The sequence below is a fragment of the Dipodomys ordii genome, unplaced genomic scaffold (genome assembly GCF_000151885.1).
Source record: "Dipodomys ordii isolate 6190 unplaced genomic scaffold, Dord_2.0 Scaffold47, whole genome shotgun sequence".
NCBI classification, from domain to species: domain Eukaryota; kingdom Metazoa; phylum Chordata; class Mammalia; order Rodentia; family Heteromyidae; genus Dipodomys; species Dipodomys ordii.
The window spans coordinates 10,761,787-10,779,096 of record NW_012267263.1 but is presented as its reverse complement, the minus strand read 5'-3'; the positions used below and the strand labels follow the sequence as shown (position 1 = coordinate 10,779,096).

The 17,310-nt window shown below is 43.9% G+C and overlaps 1 protein-coding gene across 2 annotated transcripts in view; it reads right to left on the bottom strand.

The window, feature by feature from the left end:
- The window catches only part of Lonrf3 (LON peptidase N-terminal domain and ring finger 3), a 37,736-nt gene that overhangs the window by 19,012 nt on the left and 1,414 nt on the right, over positions 1-17,310 (bottom strand). The window contains exons 2-6 of one of the 2 annotated variants that reach the window (XM_013019861.1): positions 14,557-14,675; positions 10,090-10,212; positions 5,931-6,074; positions 3,728-3,974; positions 2,919-3,006 (exon numbers count right to left, since the gene is read on the bottom strand). In XM_013019861.1, coding sequence (XP_012875315.1) covers positions 2,919-3,006; positions 3,728-3,974; positions 5,931-6,074; positions 10,090-10,212; positions 14,557-14,675 — 721 coding nt within the window. The remainder of the gene's footprint in view (positions 1-2,918; positions 3,007-3,727; positions 3,975-5,930; positions 6,075-10,089; positions 10,213-14,556; positions 14,676-17,310) is intronic. The other variant, XM_013019862.1, reaches the window with a different exon arrangement.

Below are 17,310 nucleotides of genomic sequence, written 5' to 3'. Positions count from 1 at the left end.
TCTGTTGTGATAGTGAGGGAAATAGTAAAAGGGAGCTGCTTATATAGAATGGCCCAGCCAGTACTAAGCCACTCCAACTGACAATATACACAAGGACTGCTGCATTACCAGGTCTGCCCACACAATCTGACCCCCATAGAATTTATATTATGGTTGTTATGTAATTCTGGGGTTGGATCCAGGGCATCACACATGCTAAGCAAATGCTCTACCACTGAGCTATACTCCGAGCCCCAAGTACAATTTTTCTAAGTTTTTCTAGTTTTCAGCTAGGCACTAGTGGTTCACACCTGTAATCCTAGGAAGCTGACATCTGAGGATCATTGTTTGAAACTAGCCCAGACAAGAAAGTCTATGAAACTCTTTTGGTTCTTTTTGTTAGTCATGGGGCTTGAACTCTGAGCCTGGACATTTCGCCTGCACTCCAGCTCAAGGTGAGCATTCTACCGCTTGAGGCACAGCACCACTTCTGGTTTTCTAGTGGTTTATTGGAGATAAGAATCTCATGGAGTTTCCTGCCCAGGATGGCTTTGAACTGTGATCCTCAGATCTTAGCCTCCTGAGTAGCTAGGATTACAGGCGTGAGCCACCGGTGCCCAGCTTCTGTGAAACTCTTATCTGCAATTAAACATTGAAAAAAAAGAGTGGCACTGTGGCTCTAAGTGGTAGAGTGCTAGCCTTGAGTGAAAAAACTCAGGGACAGCACACATGCCCTGAGTTCAAGCCCTAGGACCAGCACAAGAAAAAGAAAGTCCCTATTTCTGGAAATGGAGGACTTACTCTTATTTATACGTCAAGAAAGTCATTGAGAACACACAAAAAAGCATGCAGTTGATAAGAGAAGAATAGATGCGTACAAAGGGCAACTGAATACCTGAGGAGTCTCTGATGATTGGATACACTGTGATAGATCAAAAAATTCTTCTTGATAGCTCTTTTCTTGGACCAACCACCTTAAAAAATATCTGGGGAAAATATCTGTTTCCTTTTTTTCTGTGCTAATACTGGGGCTTTTTTTTTTCTGTGCTAGTAAAGGACCTTGGTGCTGTCCTTTAGCTTTTTTGCTCAAGGCTGATGCTCTATTGTTTGAGACACACCTCCATTTCCAGCTTTTTTTCTGGTTAATTGGAGATAAAGTCCTAGATTTGTTTGTCTGGACTGGCTTTGAATCACAATCTTCAGATCTCAGCATCCAGATTAGCTAGGATTAGTAGCGTCAGCCACCAGGGCCTGGTTTTAGCTTCCTTTTAATGATGTTTTGGAATGCAGCTACCTCTGAGAATCTACTGAAATTCAACTGTGGACCTTTGTCCTGGACACACACACACACACTCTTACAACTTCAGTGAATTCATAGTTCAATTTGAATTTATACATAGAACCTAGAACCTTCTCAGGGGGTTCATGGACCTAGTGTTAAGAATCTCAGGTCTTAGGAGTTAAAAACAATGTTTATTGAGTACCAGGTACTATTCTAGATATTAAACGGATTTTCTCAATTAATCCTAACAATCCCATGAGGTAAAGTCTACAAAACAGTGATAATGTCACTTGAACCAGGATTAACAGCCTGTGAGTAGAAAGAGACAGGTTTCAAATCTTGGCTCTGGAGTCCTCTCCACTTGGCCACTCAGTCACAGTTGTGAAATGAAAGAAATGAAGGTAATTAAAAAAAAATTGTATGTGGCTATACACACCATGATCACAGCATCTTTCTACTTTTTGTAGTGGGTAGGATGTGAATAATGTGCCTCTACAGGAATCTGAGCAAGTAGAGATGATATGGCACTAGTTGAAGGAGACATGCTTGACCAGAAGGACTCACATCTTCAACTAACTCCTGGTTCATGGCTCAGCATAAAACACAAGTAGTGCCAGGTACTAGTGGCTCACATATGTAATCCTAGCTACTCCAGAGATTGAAATCTGAGGATCATGGTTCAAAGCCAATCCAGGCAGGAAATTCCATGAGGTTCTTATCTCCAATTAGCTACAGAGAGAGAGAGAGAGAGAGAGAGAGAGAGAGAGAGGCCACCAGAAGTGGCACAGTGGCGCTGTGGCTCAAGGAGTAGAATGCTAGCCTTGAGCATAATAAAGCTCAGGGACAGCACCCAGGTCCTGAATTCAAGCCCCAGGACCGGCACAGACACAGACACAAAAAACACAAGTTAGTCAGGCCTTCTTCTTTGCTTCCAACAAATAGTCTTGTGGCATTGACAGAAAATGCTGAGCTTTGAGTTATTGATCCAGTAGTTAAAACTGGAACTAAATTTTCTAGGTCTAGGAAAATAACGTAAATAGAAGTCATGGGAAGGTTAAAAAATAAGGACTATAACCGACTAGAAAGTGTTATATCCTGTCTTCAAGATATTCAGTTAATAACAAACAAGCCCAATGAGGACCAAACAAAAAATGTATTCATCTCAAGGGCCATCAGTTTGGGATCTTGCCATGCTTTAGGTCTTTCTAAGTTAGAAGTCAAGAATATAGAATGTAGCTAGGTACCAGTGGCTCATAGCTACTTAGAAGACTGAGATCTGAGGATTGTGGTTCAAAGCCAGTCCGGGCAGGAACATCTGTGAGACTGTTATCTTCAATTAACCACCAGAAAACCAGAAGTGATGCTGTGGCTCAAGTGGTAGAGTGCTAGCCTTGAGCTGAAAAGCCCTGTCAGGGACAGCACCCAAGCCCAGAGGTTAAGTCCCACGACTGACCAAAACAAAACAAAACAAAACAGAATGTGGAATGTGGCCTCTGTGCTGTATATACAAGGTGGCTCTGTGAGATTGCTGTGATTTCCTTTTCACTAAAACCGCGCTTTTACATGCTAACCAACTGAGTGGGTATGTCACTAACAGGAAGGTCAAGATACCAGAGAGGAGAATATATCAGGTAGTAAATGATAACACATCACGTACCTCATACATAGGGCACATTCAAGATCAGATGCATCAAAAGTAAGTGGAATAGTAAAAGCAGGCTTGGACTCCTGATCAGTGGGAAGATCTGTGATTTAGAAAGCAAGAAGTCAGATCTGCACCAACTTTGATTTCAGAGATAGTGCTTCTGAGATTAAAATAAAATGTTTTTCAACTCATCACTCTTACCTCTCCCCACTACCCCACACACGAATCTAGTGACTGCCTAAGCCATCAGGAGTGAGATTCCGCACAGGAGGCTCTCAGAGATTTCCAAAAACCCTTAGTGAAAGAAGTGAAAGCCCAGGAACTATGGAGACTTCATTCAAATGTAACAGTCACCTCATTCAACAGCAGCAGCTCCACTGACTGAGCCAGGCCTTCAGATCTAGGACTGAATCTTACTTGGTATTTTCAACCTGTCTCAGAAACTTATGAAGCTTCAGCTGCTGCAATTTGAATGCGTTCGGACCAACTTCTCCCATCCTACATTCCTGGAACAGGGATGATGGCAGGGAAAAATTGGCCTAGAATGAAGTGACACCATCAAAGACTTCAGATGTCATTATTTGGTGCTGGGCTGCCTTGGTTTTCCTTGATAATCACCATTGAGATTTGCAGTGTCCTAGGCACTCATGCACCATCTGGCAGAAACCTTATAGCACCCCCTGAGGTCACAGCTGGTAAATGCCATAGCTAGGCCCTACAACCAGAGCCAGAGGCACTCCCATGTGGAGGGTAACTGGCATATATCAGTGAGTCCAGTCATCATCTCCAAGCCACTTTCTCTCCCTGGGTAGAATAAGTACCTTTCTTGAAGTCTTTATGAAGTATATCTGTGTCTTCTTCAGGTTCAACTTGACTATGTGTCCTTTTCTTTTGTTTGCAGTTGTCAGACTCAACACAGGCAATGGCCTGCGTCTCCTTCTTTTCCAGGTCTTTCACATGGTGTTGCTGACCATCCACTGTTACGTGAATGACATTCATCAGATTGTTGCTGTATGTTCTGGCTGTTGGTTCCCTCTGACCAGAGCAATGTGAAAGCTCTGAATTTTCCTGGAGGAAGAAAGAGCCAAATATTAGACGCTACTTAGGCAATATTATCCTCTGGTATTGTTACCCAGAGGGGATAAAGAGAATAACAGGTCACTCTTGACCACTTAGAGGACATATAACTCAAGTGTGGGGCAGTCGCTGGGATTGTTTCTCCATTCCAGTCCACACAGCATGTCCAGATCATGTGGAGTTAGGCAAGGACAATAGGTATGGAGGAAATGCTCCTGGGCAATGGGGAAGGAGGAACAGAAGGAAAACACCCCCTCTTCCTCCTATCTGTATCACTCTCCAGCAACCACTTTAAGGCAGTAAGGGAAAGATCCTGACACTCATTACTTCCTCTCACCCCCCACTGTCATTCCCAGCCATGTGCAATCCCCAAAACCCTGCTCTAAAAGGACTTTCAATAAGGCTTTGGCCCAGGTCTGTTCACAGGTTTGCCAAGCTACCTCAAAGCTATGTGCTATACTGATCAAGGGATAGTCTATTCCTTTTCTAATACTTTGAGCCTCAAAAAAGACACAAAATCTTTGGGCAAAACCATCAGTATGGTCTCTAGCTTTTTGTCCAGGAGAAAGATAATTTGAAAACAGATCTAGAAATAAATCCAATGACATGTTTATGTAGATTTATCTGGAGAATCTTTTGTAGACTCTAACGTCATAGTTCACAGGTCAAAAGGTTCATCATGTTTCACATGAAGGGGAGTTAGGGAAAATGATGAAGTAAAGAGAAACCCATGTGAGTTTTCTCAGTCTCTATCATGTCTGTATCCTAGTATTGTAGTAACACACCTTCCATGGGTCCAAGGCATTGTGCAGGCAAGAATATATACTGCCTTATAGAGCAGTTTGGGTGAAAACCTATGCCCCTTTTCCCAGCTGGCTCACATTTAGAAAGCCAGGAGTACTATTGTTTCTTCATCTCAGCTTCTGCTGCAAGTAAAAGTCCAGGCACTTGGGTTTAGTATTAGCATTCTCACGTGGAATAATGACCATTGGAGGCTCTCTGATTTCAGGAATATTCCACATTATGCTCTAAAAAAAAGCAGGCATGTTTTCATTTAATTCCTTCTTCAGAGCAGGGACACAAAATAATGAAATGCAAGTGCCAAGGTCTTATATATAAGCAAAGAATACTAGCATAAAGGAAGGAGAAGCTGGTTGCCAGAGATGCCCAAGGTATTCAGCACTGAACTCTTGTCGAGTCTGGACTTCTGAGCCCAGTTTCTTTCCCTTAACCTCTATTAGGAAGGCTAGCAATTGTAGCCCAGGCTCTATATTCTGTTCTCTTATTCTCAAAGAGAGATAGACATAACTATTTGTCTTCCAAGAACTTCAACTTAACCCTCTCTCTAAACTTTCTTCTTCTCTGCTACAAATATTGTGTATATATATATATATATATATATATACATATATACACATATACACTACATATGTTATGTGTACATATATATACACACACATATATACACATATGGGAAGCCTACTTATATGTAGGTATAGTGCAGGGATTTAAAATTATGTTCACTTGGAGATCAAATGGAGTTGCCTTTACACAAGGACCTCAGCTGATGCTCAAAGACCAGTAGTTTAAACAAACAAAACTCAGGAAAGTAAGGGCAGTAAGGTTATTTCCCAGACTCCGCCCCAAAGCAAAACAAAAAAGTCCACCCCAATTATATGGCTCCCGGGGAAGTGGGTCAATTCCTTGTCATTGTACCAAATCTTTCTCTTGGCTGGATCTGACCAAAACTTAAAAAGAAATATAATAAACAAACTTTGGGGCTAGGCCTGAAATTTACAGTTGTATCTTTAAGAAGTAACCTTCTTATATATGTCTTTTTTTTCTTTCTTAGAAGCCATAGTAGGAAAATTAGGGCTTACTCTCTCCGTTTACCCACAAAACAGCAAAACAAAGCTTCACGAGTGAACCAGGTGAGTTGAGTTTTACCTGTGACAACTTTGGTAGATTATGACTGGTGCCTTCAGTAGACATTGTTCCTACGTGTTCCTTTAATCTAGGGTGAGGTGCCAACAGCTTCAGGATATCGGGAGAATCCCCCGGGACTGATGGTGAAAAGAAACTAAGGAGAAGCTGTGACATAAAACAGAAGACTTCACTACTTAAGTTTCTACAGGTACTCAGGTAGGGTGGGGGGGAAGGGATCAGGGAGGGAGACAGACCTTGCAGGGCAAAACTCCAAGGAGGAAGCCTTGGACTAGTATCCCTGGACACACCAGGGAAAGGACTCTTGCTTCAGCAAACATCAGAATCACTCCTTATGAAAAAAAGCCAAATTTCTTATCCCCATTCCTATCTCCCCAGGTCTGAAGTGCAGCCCAAGAATCTGGATTTTGAGAAGGCACTACAGATGCCTGTTACCAAGACAATATTAAGAGTCACCACTTCAGTTCTACTATTCCACAGGAACATCCACACATTGGAATGAAAGAGTGGTGAAGTCAGGAGCAAAATTCCAGTTGAGGAACATGGAGTCATGTCTACAAGACCTGAGGGGACAAAAAGCTATAAATGTCTCCTAGGTTTATCACTGTTTCTTTTCTTGGCTTATACATTTTGCTTTCTCCTCTTACCACTATCACCCTTGTATCTTTAATTCCTTCAGATCCAGGGACCTGAACCATGAAGTATTAGGAAATCCCAACTTAAACTTCCTCCCTCTTCTTCTGTAGCCTCTCTCTTATTTGAGCCTTCTCTTTCCAGAAAATGTTAGGTTAGGTTCAAGTACCCCAGGCAGGCAGATTCTAGTCTATTGCTGGTTCTGCTTGCAACTGGAGAGGCTGGAAGAATAGAGAGAAGAAGCAGAACATATTTGTAATCAAAGTTGTTCATTCAAATGCAGGCTGCACTACTAGCTGTCCATACTCTTGCTCCAATTCTTCCAGGTACCAGGGATTATAAGAGAGAGAGAGAGAGAGAGTGACAGAGAGAGAGGGAGAGGGAAAGGGAGAGAGGGAGGGAAGGATGGGGAGAGAGAGACAGAGAGAGAGATGTAACTCAAGAAGAGCAGGTCATGGGGCTTCTGAAATATCAAGTGTCTGCAATTAGCAGTATGTGCAGACTTGGAAGATCTATTAGAGGATCTCCCATACCCTTGTTCAGACCTCACAGTCAGGGTATTAACTGATCAAGGCAATCTGACAGAACACCAAGCTCCCACCAGTTTCTTCATACTGTTCCTTCATAAGTGCACTTACCATCAAATCACACCCTGCTAGGCTACCAAAGCTCAGCTCAAGTGTTTCTTTCCTTTACTAATCCCATCTCTCTGATCTCACCTGCCCTTTCATGTTTTCTACAGATGATGACACAGTGTCTCCAACAAAGCCATCCTAAGTGGTCTTGGAATTGTGTCACAGCAATAAGTTCTTCCAGCCAGATGGCCAGCTCTGGAGAGCACAGAACAGATGCCTAATAAATACTCAGCACATTGGATAGAATTGAATACTTATCCATCCCAGGCCCAAAGAAAAGCCCAGCTTTCTGCTCAAAGTCCTCAGAGGATCTCATTGTTTCCTTCCAGCTCTGGAAAACCCATTCCCCAGGTGTAAGTTTGCAGAGGAATGAACTGGGGAGACATAATGCCCGAGAACCTAAATGCCAACTTTCAGAAGCCCTTCCTCTCCAGGAGCCAAAATTGGCCTTCAGAAGTCCTACAGTGAAGCCCAACAGAAGCAACACACTTGGTAAGCAGTCTCCCTGGAATCCTCCACAAAAGAGAATGAACCTTCCAGGGTACCAGGATGAATGGGCAGAGGATGGCAGGAGGGAAAAGGACAGTGAGAAGGACATATCAAAGGAAACAAGATGGAAATAATAGTGTCAGTACCCTCCTTTTCTTCACTACCTAAGATCTTTTTCACTCTAGGCCTTCTCAATGGATTTGGAAGACAAAAGTTTGAGTCAACTCTCAGTAAGCAAAATCATTCCACATGAATGAAAGTCAATTTCAAGGCAGCTTTATCCTTAGAGAGGCACAACTGGGTCAAGAAGGGAAGAACAAAAAAGAATCTGAGGTTAAAAAAAAAAAAAACACCGGAAAGAAACACAGGGCTGCGAGTTCCAAGGCAGCTTATTAATGCTAAGTGAATCTGGACCATTTTTGTCAAATCTTTAGCCCTAAAATTGAAGCAATCCAGTGAGTAAGTAAAGCTAAGGTCTCTCTGTGATCTCTCTGTGGTCTGCTCTGGTCTCACGGCACTCAGAAATTTGCTTCTAAAATCTCACACTAGCTTTAGAACTCTTTAACATTCATCACTGGTGTACATTCACATGTATTGTCTGGCATTACCATTAACAAATATAAGATTACAAGTTCCTTGAAGACTTTATATGCCTCTGTGGGTCTATAGAACTTCAGAAAATGCCTTGCCTTTCATCCCAACAGACAAGGGTGAAAATAACAACAGCCCATCTATAAAAGCAAACTGGAGAGAAATGTCCATCCAGCTGATGATAACCAGAATCTCCCAGGCTAGAGAATGGACAAAGAGGTTTTAAAAAAGAAGAAAATCACATTCCTCTTGTGTTCAAGACCTGCCTCTTAGAGCATTTGTATACCAGTCCCCAAGGCTCTCTTAACTGTCCCTCCAGAATTGGGTAATTCCATTGCTAGTTCTCAGTCCTCTCAGTAAATATTCAAATTCAGGACACATCCTTCTGGGACAGCAGGATATTAGAATAAAGAAGGGGTAGACATTGGAAGCAGACCAAATTGAGTTTGAAAGTCTTCCCACCTACCAAGAGATGTATGATCAAGCTCTAGAAAGTCACCAAGCATTGGCCTCCTGCAACATGGAGATAAATCACAGCACCTACCCTCATAGTGAAGTTGTGGAGATTAAATTATATCTTCCACATAAAGCACCTAGCACAGTGTCTGGTGTATAGGAAAGGCTCAGGAAATTTAAGATGTGAGGAGAGGTCCCTAGTTGGAACAATTTTCCCTGATCCATACATGTTTTCCTCCCCCCCGCCAAAAAAAAAAACCAAACAAACAAAAAACCAACTCTATCCAAACACCCAAACCAGGTCAAAGCAACTTCTCTAACAGGAAATTCTCTGTTGGAGGCAGAAAATCCACAGGCCAGCTTTCACCAAGTTTATCAATTTTGCTAAAGACTCCTTTCTAGAGCCTTTAGAAACCAGTCTTGTTTCTTATTCATATTCTTCTTCAATTGTCCTGCCAAAAAATATAGGAACAGAAGGCCTTGTGGCCTGGTCATGAGTAGAAGGTGGGACATAAGAGAGCAAAGATAACTATTAGCATCCAACTTTTAGGTTAATTATCCAGACACCAGGAGAGTTAATTGTAAAACAAGAAACAGTAAAATCCATCATGTTGTTAGTATATCATGCGTTTTTTGGTAATACTACATTTTTCTGGGACCCAAATGTTGGAAGAACTATTTGGATTATATTCTAATGGTTCTACTTTGCATTTGTGACACAACATGTTTAAGTGTCAGCAAAGGAAATGAAATTGGAGTGGGAATCCTATGTGAGACGGGGACCATCACCATCACCATCCCTTCCCAGGAGCTGGCCATTCCATATGACTGGTGAAACTGTAATTCAGACAAAGAAAAGTTATACAACTGCCAGTAACCCTATATTCCAGATTTTTCATTAACAATCAGAATTTCCTCAGCAAGTCTCTACCCTCAGGTTAGCTCACTTGGTGAGTGTCTGGGTTTGTTTTCTGTGCGGATTCTGGGGCTTGAACTCAGGACCTGGGTATTGTCTCTGAGCTTTTGTGTTCAAGGCTAGTGCCATACCACTTTGAGCCATAGTGCCATTTCCAGTATTTGGTTTTATATCCCATTAATAATTCAGACCCTGAGTCAAAGCTTTCCTCACAGACTCCTACAAAATTCAGAAAAGCTGATCAATTTGAATGTACACAGTAGGAAGGTAGTGTTTCTGGGTGGTGAGCTGACACTCTGTCTCTCTTCTGTCCCCTAAATCCAGGGGACCACCCACTCAGGATTCCAAATGCCAGCAAGGCTAGTAGCTTCATCTCCCTCCCTAGAAAAGAAAGGTCAGTGGGATACAGTAGACAAATGGACCTGGTGTCATCCCAATTTACCTTTTGAGCTTCATATCTCGCCTTTGTGTTCCTTCCATCGAGGGACACGCAGTATAGGAATTCCCGTAGTGCCTCCTCCACCTTGCCTAGGTTAACTAAGGCTTGTGCCTTTCTAAAATGTGCCTGCAAGAAAACATTCGCATTAGCTAGGTGCCAGTGGCTCATGTCACGCCAGCAATTCTAGCTACTCAGGAGGCTGAGATCTGAGGATCAAGGTTCAAAGCTAGCCCAGGCAGGAAAGTCTGTGAGACTCTTATCTCCAATTACCCACCAGAAAACCAGAAGTGGCACTGTGGCTCAAAGTGTTAGAGTGCTAGCCTTGAGCAATAAAGTTTAGGGACAGCATTCAGGTGCTGAGTTTAAGCCCCATAACAAAAGGGAGGGAGGGAAGGAAGAAGGTAGGGAGGGAGGGAGGAAAACATTTGCATCCAGTCTCATCTTATTCACATTCTTAATGCTACTATTCTTACTAACCATCTCTGAGTACTTCCAGAGCAGTCACTATTGTGTGAAGCATTTTCAAAGAACTCTTTATCTGCATCTTTATCACATAAGCAACTATTTTTAATCCTATCAGAAAGAGGGCAAAACAGACTCAGAAAAGTAACTTGGCTACATTAACACAGCTGATAAAACACAGAAGCAGGATTTGAACCTGGAACTGTCCCAAAGCCCATATTCTTCACCAGTTTATTGCACTACCTTTGCTCTGTCCGACCATTAAATGAGGTATCGTGAGCATAGCCAAAAGCCCCACTGGACCCTACATTAGCCCAGCTTTCACAGCCTATTCAGTCAGGTAGACCTTCCTTTGAACTGATATGTAAACAGACAGCTGGTCAACAGGAGTGGCTTGAGTAAGCACTTAGACTTGTGCATCATTTTCCAAAGAAGGCCCAAGAGAAGGAGCATAACCCCCTCCCCAGGACCTCAAACATCACTAATGACAAACTTGGGACTGCAACTGTGACATAAGGACTCTGAGAACACTCTTCACCACAAAGCAGTCTATTGTTCAGAGGGATAACTCGTGGTTGAACCAAGATTTTTGCTTCTGGGAACTCAGCTCATTTCTGCTCCTTCCCCATACCAAAAAAAAAAAATTGAGAAGTTTTAGGGTTCCTGGGGTTCAAGTCCAAATGTGCTGGGTGAGACTATAAAGAAAGCAGAACACATAGAAGAAAAAGAAAGAAGAAAATGGGAGAGGGTTGCCTTCTCTTTGTGTCTCTAGAGAGTGAATGGAATGATCAGATTCTCACATGCTTATGCATGGCTAGAGGGGCTGGCCAGGAGCTGCCTTCTTGAGCTGAGCCTTGGGCCTGGTGCAAACCTCTGATCAACTTCTGCCCATGTTCCCATCTCCTTCTGGAGCCCAATTCTAGCTGATGTCCTAGTTGCTTCTCCCAACAATATGAACTAGGGCCAGAAGGAGCAAGGCTTATGTGACATTGCATGGAAGCTAGAGGGGCTTCCCGAGTCTCAGGAAGCAATTCATATACTGCACCTGCTCAGGGTAGTCCCCTTCCCCTTTCCCCCACTAACAACTGTAAAGTCTTCAAGTCGTGATGACCACTGGATGCTCACTGGATGGCCGGTTTAAGGCTGCCAGAGTAAGCGTTTCCTCTAGAGCAATTCCCATAGAAATGGTGGGAAATGCACAAATGGGAATGTGAAGTGGTTTGGAAATGGATTTATCAGCTTTTCTTTCTATGTCCCAAAAAATCCTGCATTGCCCTCCCCTTTCCTCCCAACCACCAGGAAATGTAATTCCTGCTTCATACTGTCAGCAACTCTTCCTTCACTTTTTCCATTTCATCAAAAATGCTAACTGTCTTGTATGATATCACTGCTTTCAGCCCTAGGCCCTAGGCTCATGACAGGAAAATTTTTAAAGTTATAAGGGAGGTTCTCTTACCTCCAGGCAATTTCCTGACTTGAGCCACAAAGATGCCAGAACTGCCTCCACTAAAGTTCCTTTTACTTAAGACAATGGTGGTTTGTATTAGGCTGTAAATATGTTCCTTAGGCAAAAGAACATACTGACCCAGAGTCATCCATGAAAACTTTCTTGTGAAAGAGCCTAGGAATTTCACCCTCACATGAACGGTAGAGTAGGAAGATCCACAATGCTTTATCTGAAGTTCCTAGATCCAAAAGGAAATCTAATAGCCCAATATTTTCATAAGCTTGACATTATATAACTCATTTAGGTGGCAACACCTTACCTAAGGTGATGAAAAGTTTTGGAAAGTATTTGTGAGATTTACTGTGAGTTTTCATGTAACTCACTGCAGAGGTACTGTGTATAATGACTGTGATTGGGACAATGATTGGGTAATACAAATGATTAGGACACTGTCCTGAGTTTACTAAGGATACTTCTGACTAGAAAGTATGGTCTTCCTTCAATTAGAAAAACTATATTCTGAACATGTTTGTCTCATGAAATTCAGATAAGACATCATGATCCTATGATACTGTCCTTGGATAAGTTAACCCAGGAAGCTTTCTAGCTTGTGGAATGTTCTCTTGGTTATGCTCATTTTTGACCCTTAAACATTCCTATAAGGCAATCAGTATTGCTAGGAATAACATCATTTTATATACATGATGGCACTTGGGAATCAGAGAGAAAAGCCACCTCTCTCTCTCTCTGTGTCAATTCTAGGGCTTGAACTGAGGGCCTGGGCACTATCCTTGAGCTTCTTTTTGCTCAAGGGTAGTACTCTACCACTTGAGCCATAGCACCACCTCCAGCTTTTTCTGTTTATGTGGTACTGAGGAATCAAACCTAGGGCTTCATGCATGCTAGGTAAGCACTCTACCACTAAGTCACATTCCTAGCCCCAAGAAGCCACTTCCCCAGGGCACTTTGCTTGCAAGTAGCACAGCCTAGGCTTAAATAGAATCTTCTGAATAAAATATTTACACATGGTTGAACTAAGTACTTGGGCCAGACAGAGATGCAGAAAATGATACTTGCTATCCAAGTGCCATGATGCCTGCCTGTTTTCAGGGTCTCAAACTTCTTCCTTTGCTTGTTTGTTGAGTACTCTGCCACTTGAGCTAACTGTCTGGCCTGACTTTTTGCTGGTTATTATTAGAAATGGAGTCTTGGGGCTTTTCTGCTTGGGCTGGAGTTGACCCTGATCCTTTGGATCTTTGCTTCCTGAGTAGTTAGGATTACAGGTGTGAGCCACAGGCACGTTGCTAAATGCATACTTTAAGATAATGTTTTTGGGTTTTTTTTTCAGGGCTGGGAAGGTGGCTCAGCAGTAGAGTGCTTGCCTTATAGGCTGATTCCTCAGCACCACATAAACAGAAAAGGCCGGAAGTGACGCTGTGGCTCAAGTGGTAGAGTGCTAGCCTTGAGTTGAAGAGCTCAGGGACAGCGCCCAGGCCCAGAGTTCAAGCCCCACAACCAACCAACCAAAAAAAAAAACAAAAAACCAACAACATAAAATAATGTGTTTTTTTTTTGGTGGCTCTTTGGTTTGAACCTTAGGCTTGCTTAGCAGGTGCTTTACCACTTGAGCAGTTCCATCAACCTCCTTGCTTGTGTTTCTCCCCAGTTATCCTGTGTGACTAAATTTTAGAAGATACAGGCAACTTGCCTTTCCATATTAAGGAAGCAAACAAAATGCACTGCCATTGTGTGAGAGTTAATATCTTTTCTCAAGAAAAGCTGGATAAAGCTGGGTGCCAGTGGCTCATGTCTATAATCTTAACTACTCAGTAGGCTGAGATCTGAGGACTGATGTTCAAAGCCAGTCCAGACAGGGAAGTCCATGAGACTTTTATTTCCAATTAACCATCAAAACTAAAAGCTGGAAGTGGAGCTGTGGCTTAAATGATAGAGTACTAATCTTGAACACAAAATCTCAGGGACAGGACCCAGACTCTGAGTTCAAGTCCCAGGACTGGCATGAAGAAAGAAAAGAACAGAAAAAAAAGAAAAGAGACAAAGAGAAGAGAAGGAAGGGACAGAGGGAGTGAGGGAGGGAAGGAGAGGAGTGACTACATTCCAGGTATTGTGCTAAGCCTGTTCTCTATTCAAATTCAGATAATCCCCACAACAGCCCCATTTAGTAGGTGCTTTGAACATCTTCATTTTACAGATTAGGAGTGAAGAAAAAGAGAAGTTAAACAATTTTGCTCAAGGCCACACAACTGGTAAAAGTAGCACAGCTGGAACATAAACTCTGGCCTTCTGACTCTCCCAAACCTGGATTATGAACAAAGTCCAGGTTGCTCTGAAAGTCCCCAACTAAATACAGAACTAGAGAAGAATCCAATTCCCTTGCACACTTGAATCAGTTCTTGCCATGGGCACACCCTCCATCCTCTGGCTCCTTTTGAAAGCCCTTTCCTTGCTCTAGCATCACTAACCCCAGGGATAGTGCTCTTCCTGCCAATCACTGCCTCCCTCTCCTTCCTGTCCAATCATCCTGCCTGCCCCCCACTCACCTTCAAACCCTTTGGGCGGAGTTTACAAGCTATTTCTGCATCATGAAGAGCGTCTTCATGTGATTTCAATGTAAAGTTGATCTGAGACCGGTTGCTGTAAAGCAACGCATCATTTGGATCTGTGAGAAAACACAAAAGCCCTCATTAATGGCCCCAAGCATGTGATAAATCCTATATGAGGATGAATCTTGAGCAAAGACAAGTCGTCTACAATTTCTTAACTGAGGATCCAAGGGACTAAGCTCCATTCCTAGTCCTAATAGCATCCCGCCTTCCATACCCAGCTGCTCTAAGTCAGAGCTTCCCTAACTGCAAAGAAGCACATTTGTTTCTCTCTGGCAAGTAGTCCTTTAGAGGCCTTGTACTATCCAAGTTGCATTAGAGACTTTGACCTAAAGGAAATCCTAGTAGCTTAGCTCCTGAGTAAGGTATCACCAACAAACAACAGGCCAAAGAGGAAATGAGAGAAGATGGACAGATGTGAGCCCTATGTTGGTGTGGAGCAAGACAAGTCCATGTTAGTCGTCTAGGTAGGATGAATGGTGACATTGGGAACATCTTTTCTGACAAAACCCGGTACACCCAAAGCTGTCTTGAAGGAAAGGAAAGTATAAGATTCATAAATACCATGTTCCAGCCAGGCAATGGTGGCTCACACCTGTAATCCTAGTTATTCAGGAGGCTGAGATCTGGGGATCTAGTTCAAAGCTGGCCTGGGCAGGAAAGTCTGTGAGACTCATCTCCATTAAACTACCAAAAAAAGGCTGAAAGTAGAATGTGACTCAAGCATTGAGCAAAAAGAAGTTCAGGGACAGCACCCAGGCCCTAAGTTCAAGCCACAGAACTGGCATGTAAACATACCCACAACCCCACACCCCCACAAAATACCATGTTCCCATTCTTTTAAGTCATTGATTGTAGGAACAACACGAAGCTGACTCTCATCAACCATCTGAATCACTGGATATCATGGCTAGACAGGCCTTTAGAGGTAAACCAGCACAGCTGACCCATTCTCCAGTCTGGAAAAGTCAAGGCCAGAGCAAGGAAAACATCTGCTTAAGGTTACACATCTGATCAGTCATTGCTAACTAGTTACAGGTTAAAACTTAGGTGGGGAACAAAGTTCCCTTTTCTGAGGGTGGTTAGGTATTAGAATTAATAAAACACTGATCAAAAAGAAGGAAGAAAGAAAACACTGACCATCTTCCAGGCCAAAGAAACTATGTTGAGGAGGCCCCCTTTCCTCCAAAAAGGGAGACACTGGTCTTGACATTTCTTGAATGCTCTGAGACTAATTAAAATACAGGAGGACTCCTCCCCCCAAAGGGCAAGTGGGAGCAGCAACAGTAAAAGAGGACCAGAGGACATTCCCAGCTGAAAGGAATGGCTGAAAGAAATGGTGTCACTTTTTAGAGATCTGTAATTAAATGGCCTGAACCTATTTCACTACCTCATTCTTATCCCTCAGCATTGGGCTCCAGCTCCTGTTGCCTAAAATAAGCTTTGATGACCCCTCCTCAACTCCTTCACCCCCACCCCACAGGAATGTGCTGAGCACTTCCATGAATGCCCATTACTTGCTTTTAAGACTTTTGCAACCAGTTGACAGTGTTTTGTATCCTTTATCTTCTACAACACAGACCAGTCCTGTGGCAACTACTACAGTCTACTTTGCCTGGGCACAGACAGGGTATGTGTAGGACACGGTGGGGGCTCCCTTCCCTCAATGGTCAGCCTTGTCCTGTCAGTGTGCTAGTCCTACAAGACCTGTTGAAGGTTGAAGTGGAGATTGGACGAGTAGAACCTGTAACACATCCCCCTTTCTCCACCAGGCAGAGCTGTGTCCTGGGCACCTTCAGATCTCCAAGTCCTGTCTGGCAGTCACCTCCTTCCTGGCAGACTTCCGTAGCCACCTTGCCCTCCTGTCTGCCGACCTGCAGAACTACTGATAATTTTCCAAAGCCTGGGAATGCCCACCTGCTGCTTGCGGCCACTTCCTGAGGCTAGATGTGCAGATGTGGGATAAAGGCAGAGCAAACAGGTCCCCCGAGAAAACTGTGAAGGGGGAAGATCTCAGCCTAGTCAGATGTGGGTCTGTCCCCACTGTCTTTGAAGCTGCAAAGGCTACAAGGAAGTGGGGGACAGAAGTGTGTTCCTTATGTGCCCAGTTCCTGATTCCTTGGGAATCTTTGGTCCGGTCGTCTGCTAGGCTCGCGGGGTTAAAGAGTAGGAGAGGAGGGCATTGGTTGCTGGCTGGCAGCGGCAGCGGCGGCGGCAGGGTAGCATCTATTTCAGCCAAGGATCGTGTGATAGGAAGCGGTGACAATGAGTCACAGGGCAGCGGGCTCGAGGGCTCCCCCCCCCACACCCACCCCGCACCGGCTCGCGGGACGAGCTTGGCCCACTTCAGTTACCTCAGCCGTTACACAATCTCGCCTGCCGGCCCGCCCGCGTGGAGGAGGGGCCGCCCGGCCCGGGCCGGGCCGCTCTTGGCCCTTATGCAACCAGTGCTCTCCTGACCTAATTCCGAGCCGGACCCACCCCAGTGGGAGCCAAGGCCCGGAAGGGACAACTCCCAGAGGCGGGAGCAGCAGAGGAAGGCGCCAAGAGGACATCTCCAGCTGGCAGGAGCCCGGGAGCACCCGGCATGCAAATGCTAGAAAGGTGCGAAGTTCTTGTTCCTGCAGGAAACGCGCCAGCAGGTGTATGAGGGAGCCCTGAGCATGGTGGTGGCGGTGGTGGTAGTGGTGG